Source organism: Vulpes lagopus, chromosome 15, assembly GCF_018345385.1.
Source record: "Vulpes lagopus strain Blue_001 chromosome 15, ASM1834538v1, whole genome shotgun sequence".
NCBI classification, from domain to species: domain Eukaryota; kingdom Metazoa; phylum Chordata; class Mammalia; order Carnivora; family Canidae; genus Vulpes; species Vulpes lagopus.
The window spans coordinates 29382570-29389776 of NC_054838.1; the positions used below are offsets into that span (position 1 = coordinate 29382570).

The 7207-nt window shown below is 43.2% G+C and overlaps 1 protein-coding gene across 6 annotated transcripts in view; it reads right to left on the minus strand.

The window, feature by feature from the left end:
- Positions 1-6519, minus strand: part of NARS2 (asparaginyl-tRNA synthetase 2, mitochondrial) — a 122771-nt gene extending 116252 nt beyond the window's left edge. For 2 of the 6 annotated variants that reach the window (XM_041730376.1, XM_041730374.1), the window contains exons 1-3: positions 6077-6508; positions 2174-2283; positions 1006-1126 (exon numbers count right to left, since the gene is read on the minus strand). In XM_041730376.1, the coding sequence (XP_041586310.1) occupies positions 1006-1126; positions 2174-2283; positions 6077-6217 (372 nt within the window). In that variant the 5' untranslated portion in view covers positions 6218-6508. Of the gene's footprint in view, positions 1-1005; positions 1127-2173; positions 2284-5546; positions 5729-6076 lie in introns of all 6 variants that reach the window. The other 4 variants (XM_041730378.1, XM_041730380.1, XM_041730377.1 and 1 more) reach the window with 4 other exon arrangements.
- Between the last annotated feature and the right edge of the window lie 688 nt (positions 6520-7207).

Genomic DNA, 7207 nt, shown 5'->3' on the forward strand with positions numbered 1-7207 from the left:
AATGGCTAGTACATCAATTTCAGCTGTGGCACTAGTCAGCAATATAATGTTATGCAAATCATGTCACCTGATTGGGTCTCATTTTCTCCAATTCAGAAACTGGGTTGATAACCTATGATTTTATATCCTCTAACTTCTTTATCAGGTGATAAATAAAAGCTACTAGCAAAGAGTCTTGCAAAAATAGGCATAAAGAAAAGAAAAAAAATTTTTAAGATTTATTTGAGAAAAAGCATGTGCACATGAGCAGGAGGGGGAGAGAGAAAACCAAGCAGAGTGAACACAGGGCCCAATGGGGGCCTTGATCTCAAGATCCTGAGATCACGACCTAAGCTGAAACCAAGAATCAGATGCTTAACCAACTGCACCACCCAGGCACTCCATACACGTCTCAACGTAGAATTTCTTATCTTTGCTCAGCCCAGTAATTACAGCACTCCAGTGCTGTCCCATAGAATTTTCTGTGATAAATGGAAATGTTCTGTATCCGTGCTACCCACTATGATAGCCAGCAGCTGCAGGTTATGACTGAACCCTTGAAATGTGGCTAATGCCACTGAGGAAGTAATTTAATTTTGATTGATTTAGTATTAAATTCATTGATATGAAATATGTACAGGTGGTTAGTGGCTACTGTATAGAACAACACAGTTCTAGATCCTGCAAAAGTCATTATTAGGCAGGGATTTTCTAAGAACATGGTCTGCCCCTGTATGTCTCTGGGGCTAACAGGGGCATCCTTGTAAAAGCAGCAAGTTTCAATTGTGACAGTTGTCCAAAGATGCATAAATTAATACTTTACTTTCACTCTTTAAACTCAGCCATCCATATACTTCTTGCTATACTCTCTACATTACTCAAGCTCTATAGCCTGTTTTAATAATTTGCAAAGTCACAACTGAAACAAGTTCTAAGTGCCATCTTCCCAATAATCACACTTAAAACCGACTGCTAATGTTTTAAATTAAGCCTAAATAGTCTCCATTAAAGTATGAAAAAGCGTACCGTGGCATCACAATTTCCAACAACTTCAATTTTTTCTGCCTTCAGTTCCATATTTTGCTTTTTGGATGGACTTTTTACCAGCTGCCCTTGAACTTCCACAGAACTCCCAAAAGCCAGTTCTCTACAATAACAAAAATTAAGCATAAACAAGATATCATTATATGGAACCCCCATTTTAATACAAACCTTGCTATCAGAACATTCCAATATTTAATGATAGAAGTTTTACCCTTCTTTGGGCAGCAAATAATTAAGAGAGACTATGTGAAAATGGTAGAAAAAGAAAAGCCTCCACCAAAAAAAAAAAAAAAGAAAAAGAAAAAGAAATCTTGCCATTTGCAACGATGTGGATGGAACTTGAGGGTATTATGCTATGTGAATAAGTCAGTCAGAGAAAGACAATTATCATATGATTTCATTCATATGTGGAATTTAAGAAGTAAAACATAGGGGCACAGGGGAAGGAAAGGAAAGCATAGGGGAAAGGTGGGAGAAATAAAACAAGATGAAATTGGAGAGGAAGACAAACCACAAGAGACTCTTAATCGTAAGAAACAAACTCAGAAAAAAAAAAAATTAAAAAAAAAAAAAAAAAAAAAAGAAACAAACTCAGGGTTGCTGGATGGGAGGGGTTGAGGGAATGGAATAAATGGGTGATGGGCCTTAACAAGGGCACCTGATATCATGAGCACTGTGTGTTACATAAGACTAATGAATCACAGACATCCACCTCTAAAACCAAGAATACGCTGTATGTTAATTGAATTTAAATTTTAAAAATAGTAAAAAAAAAAATTAAAAATAAATAAAAGAGAAAGAGAAAAAAAGAAAAGAAAAGAAAAAGAAAGGCCTGAGCTTGAAGGATTTTGATTCCAAATATTTGGACTTGAGCCTCAAAGCTTTGAAAAGTAGGTTTGTTTAGAAAGATCACTCAGGCTCCCTGCATGGAGCCTGCTTCTCCCTCTGCCTATGTCTCTCTCTCTCTCTCTCTCTCTCTCTCTCTCTGTCGCTCATGAAGAAATAAACAAAAATCTTTAAAAAAAAAAAAAAAAAAAGAAAGAAAAAGAAAAAGATCACTCAGGGGGCAATATGAACATTGGATTAGGGAAATGGGGAGTAGAGGAGATGAAAGGGAAAAAAAGGATTCTTTCGTTAAAAAAGAACTCACCTATTGTCAAAGCTTGAATCTGCTACAACCTGAAGGCTTTCCAAAGAGGATCCATCGTTTATATGCAGGAACAAGACTTCCTTCTGCGATCGGACTGAACGAATCCATCCCTAATGAAGAGAAATTTCTAAATGTGAGTTTAAAACACATTAACATTTTACATTTTCATTATACACTCACACACAAGCCTAAGGGAAAAAAAAAAAGTCCTTGGGATACCTGGGTGGCTCAGTGGTTAAGTGTCTGCCTTTGGCCCAGGGCATCATCCTGGAGTCCCAGGATCAAGTCCCACATTAGGCTCCTTGCATGGAGCCTGCTTATCTCTCTGCCTCTCTCTCTGTGTCTCTCATGAATAAATAAAATCTTTAAAAAAAGATGTCCTCAGTCCTGCCTTAATAAATCAATTGCTTTTAGTTCACCATATATTTATAAAATTCAAGGATTCTTATTGCAGTGAGATACACTTCTGGCATCACATCTTTTTGTTTTGTTAATAAAACTCATCATTTTTTTTTAAGATTTTATTTATTTGACACAGAGAGGGGACAGCACAAATAGGCAGGAAGGCAGGCAGAAGGAGAGGGAAAAGTAGGCTCCCTGCTGAGCAGAGTCTGAGGAGGGCCTCCATCCCAGAACTCTGGGATCATGACCCAAGCCAAAGGCAGATGCTTAACTGACTGAGCCACCCAGGTGCCACAAAACTCATCATTCTGAATAGATGCCTAACTTTCCACTAGGTGATGAGACTAATTCACATCATCAATTTCCCCCAGTATTGGCTATTTCAGGTATTTCTTCCTGCCTCTTGCTCATTTTCCTCATCATAACAAATAACAGGGCACATATTTTGGCCCCCATCTCCTTTTATATAAAATTCCCAGAATGGAAATTATGTAGTTATAGACTAGAAACATCTTTATGGGATTTTCCCCCTTTTACAATGCATCACACAGTTCTCAAGAAGTTTTTCATTGTGAATATGTATTAAATAGTAAATAAGCTTTTGAAGACACTGAGTTTAAATGACAGGTATGTGTGAGTACAAATGAGAGGTCTTCTGGTAGACCTAAAACCAGTTCTCACAGATCAGATCCAACTTAAACTAGCACAGAAGAGAGAATATACTTCTAGCAAACAGTGAACAACTGTGAAACAACTGATGGTGTCTGATTAACTATCAGACACACTTGGGAAAAGGGAGAGGATTCTACTTGGAAAAACTATATTGACCCTGTGTGTTCCCACCATACCCTACAGACAATGCTAGTGAAACTCTTCTATTACTTCCTTGCATGTCCATAATAATTTCAAAGTTTAGGAACTATGCTTTAGTTGCTTTGAAGGCCATTGTCAAGCACACAGCAAATAGTCCATTAATGTTTTTCAGTGAAAGGAATATCTACAATGCACTAGAAATCTACTATGGGACAAGTGTTTTACTACCTTTTTCATATAATCTCTCATCCCTTCCTCACAACAGCTCAGTGGATTATCATTATAACCTGCCTTACAAGAACCTGGACTCAGAGAAGTTAAGTAATTTGTTGAAGGTCACACTGCTGGTTACCATAAAGTCCCATTTGAAACCAAGTCTACCAGAAAACCCTTGAACTTTTTCTAGGGCTACACTGAATAAAGTGTAATTGCCTCAGTCTCCTATACAGGGCCTTTCACAACTGTATGGGCACAAGTGTGCCCATCTTTCTGGTTTCATCTCCCCACACTTCCCTGAAGGCAGCTGTTCAACCAACAGTAATTCCTAAGGCATCACTGTCTTTTCACTTGTTGGTAAAAAGTAACATTTGTGAAGCACTGTTTAAAAATGTGCTTTTGTTCTAAGCCCTTTATAAATATTTTACTACTTATTTCTCACAAGAACTTAATGAAGTGATTACCATTTTAGAGATGAAGAATATATTTAGAGAAGTTAAGATAACCTCTCTAAATAATTAAAATCACAGTTCCCAAGTAGTAGAGCTAGAATTCAAATATAATTCTTTTTTTTTTTTTAAAGATTTATTTATTTATGATAGACATAGAGAGAGAGAGAGAGGCAGAGACACAGGAGGAGGGAGAAGCAGGCTCCATGCTGGGAGCCCGACACGGGACTCGATCCCGGGACTCCAGGATCGTGCCCTGGGCCAAAAGCAGGCGCCAAACCCCTGAGCCACCCAGGGATCCCCCTCGAATATAGTTCTTAGCTCAAAGGTTATATTATTATCAAACTTCTAGGAAACACTATCTTCACCCCATCCCCAGTCCTCAGGACTCAAGTGAAACGTCACATAATACAAGCAGTCTTCCTTGACCTGACATAGTAAAGGACATCTCTATTTTCTCAGAATTTTTTATACCACCAATACGTATCACATTGCCCCAATTACTTGTCTTAGCCATTAGACCAGGACTGACCCACAAGTAGAATGTGAGACACATATGTAATTTTCCAAGTTTTAGGGGTCACACTAAAAGTAAACAGGTAAAATTAATTTTAATATTTTATTTAACCCACTATGCCCCAAATATTATCTACAGATAATAAGCATAAATATATATTGAGGTATTTTATATTCTTTTGTTTTCCAAAATTGGTGTATTTTACATTTACAGTTACCCTTCAATTTAGACTAGCTGCATTTCAAGGGCTCAGCACCACAAACGGCAGGTAGCTACCGTCTTAGACTGCACAGTATTAAAATGAAAGCCTCTACCCTGAGCAGTAGGTTTTTATCTTTGAATCCTTTCTAGATTACCACTCAGCAGGGATTAGTAATGTATATATGTCAAATGAATAGGTGAATGCAAGAAAAGTTTTTGATTTGGATCATGGAAAAAAAAATCAAACTCAAAAGAAACACAGAGGTGTCCTACTGCTAAAAATCAAGGATATCCAAGGACAAGAAAATGACTTCATCAGTGTCTCAGCAACCTGTAAGAAATGATCACATCACCTTGGCTAGTCTACTCCGTTGAGGGAAAATCTTCTATGTGGAGCTGTTCCAAATGATAATAGCAAGAGAAGTAATAGCAGCCCACACTTATTGACTGCGGGCCACTGTCCTGAATGTCTTCATACCTATCATCTCATTTAATCTTCAGGACTCTCTGCGTTTAAGGCTAAAGCTTTATGCTACAAGAAGGAAACAGGTTCAGAACACATAGGAGACACGCCTTGTATTAATGAGGAGGCACTAAGGGCCAGATTTGAATCCAGGCAGCCTGACTCCGGAGTTTCAAACTACTACACTCTACTTTTGTCTCCTAACTCATTAAACGTACATTATATGCAAACCCCCATTTTTAGGCCTTGGGATGGTCAAAAGTGGAATAAAATCCGTTGTTCGGTTGAACAAACATTTACTGTCAGGCAGACCTGTGTGAATACCGAGTCGGACCAAACAGTGTCAAAGCAGCCACTGCTGACTGTGGACCTTCATTATGAGGGATACAGGCACAGAGGCCCGTACGTCTACTCCGCTGTACGACCAACGAGCTCACAGGCGATGTCCCGGTACCGTGAAGGCAAAGTTCCAGCACTTCACAGGCATCCCGACACTTTTGCAAAAAAAAAAAAAAAGAAAAGAAAAAAGAAAAAAGAAAAGAAAAAAGTAAGGTAGGCAAGGAAGGGAGACCAACGTGAACGTACGCGACCGTCTGTACATCCCTGAGCAAGTCATTGCACTTCCCTGTGCCCACTTCCTGCATCTGTAAAATGGGCATAGCAGCAGCAGCAGCAGCAACTTTAAGCTGCTAGATGGCAAACCTTCCCATGATGGTCAGTGAATTACAGAATTTTTCTTTTTTCCTACGTTTTCTCCTTCCCCTGCCTGTCATTCTGTCTGACCCTGCAGGTGCCGTTAAGTCACTAAAGAAGGAAGCCCCACCCCCTTCCCGAACACCAACCTGGACCTTAACGCGCTCCCCACTCGTGCTCTGGGCGCCGAGGGCGTCCCGCACGCTCAGCCGCGCCGGAGGTCCGTGTCCCGGGCAGGGAGCTGAGGAACAGGAGCGCAGGGCTCGGGCCAGGAACCGCGCCCCGAACATCGCGCGGCCGCCCCCGGGCCTCTCCCGGCGGGCGCCGACCTTGCCTACCGCGAACCTCCCGGGGTCCCCGCTGCAGCCTGCGCTCAGGGCGCCCCACGCCCCCCACCCCCCGCGGCTCCCTTCCCCTTCCGCGGCTCCAGCTCCCCCTCCGCCCCCCTCCCCGGACGGGGCCGAGTGAGAGCACAGCGGCGCGCGCCCGAGAGCCCCACGCGCGCCAGGACACCTCACGGTCGCGCCTGGGCTCGGAACCCACAGCCGCGACCGCCTCCCCGAGCCGAAACACGCGCGGCCGCCCCGCTACGTCACACGCCAACGTCCACGTCATCACGCCACGAGCGGGTTGAGAAGGAGCGTGCGCACTGGGGACTCCGGTTTCTGGAGAAGGCGGGCCAGAGACGGGGGCGGGCCGAGGGCGGAGGGGCGGGCCGAGGGCGGAGGGGGCGGGGCCTGAGGCCCAGAGGGGGCGGAGCTAAGGCGTTCGGGCTCTAAGCGTTCTCGCGGGGGCAAAAGGGGAGCGCGCGAGGGACCCGGTCTAAGAGGTCTTAGTGTTTTTTTTTTAAGATTTTATTTATTTATTCATGATAGAGAGAGAGAGGCAGAGACACAGGCAGAGAGAGAAGCAGGCTCCATGCAGGGAGCCTGGCGTGGGACTCGATCCCAGGACTCCAGGATCGCTCCCCGGGCCAAAGGCAGGCGCTAAGCCACCGAGCCGCCCAGGGATCCCCTAAGAGGTCTTAATGTCTAACGCTTCCAGGTGATGCCGAGAGACGCTGAGAGGTAAGGAGTGGCTGATGCTGAAGGAAAGCCTCCAGGAGGCTTAGTTGTTGAGAACAGGAGCCTGAGGATGTTAGTCATTCCTGAGTTCTGAGCGCAAGGAAAGACAAGACAGAGGCCCTTGCTCGTCATAGTCATACGGGATCTAAACAGACAAGTGCATGAAAGGGTGATCAGTTCTCTGGCGGAGCCTCAACGTGGGATGCCAGAGATGGC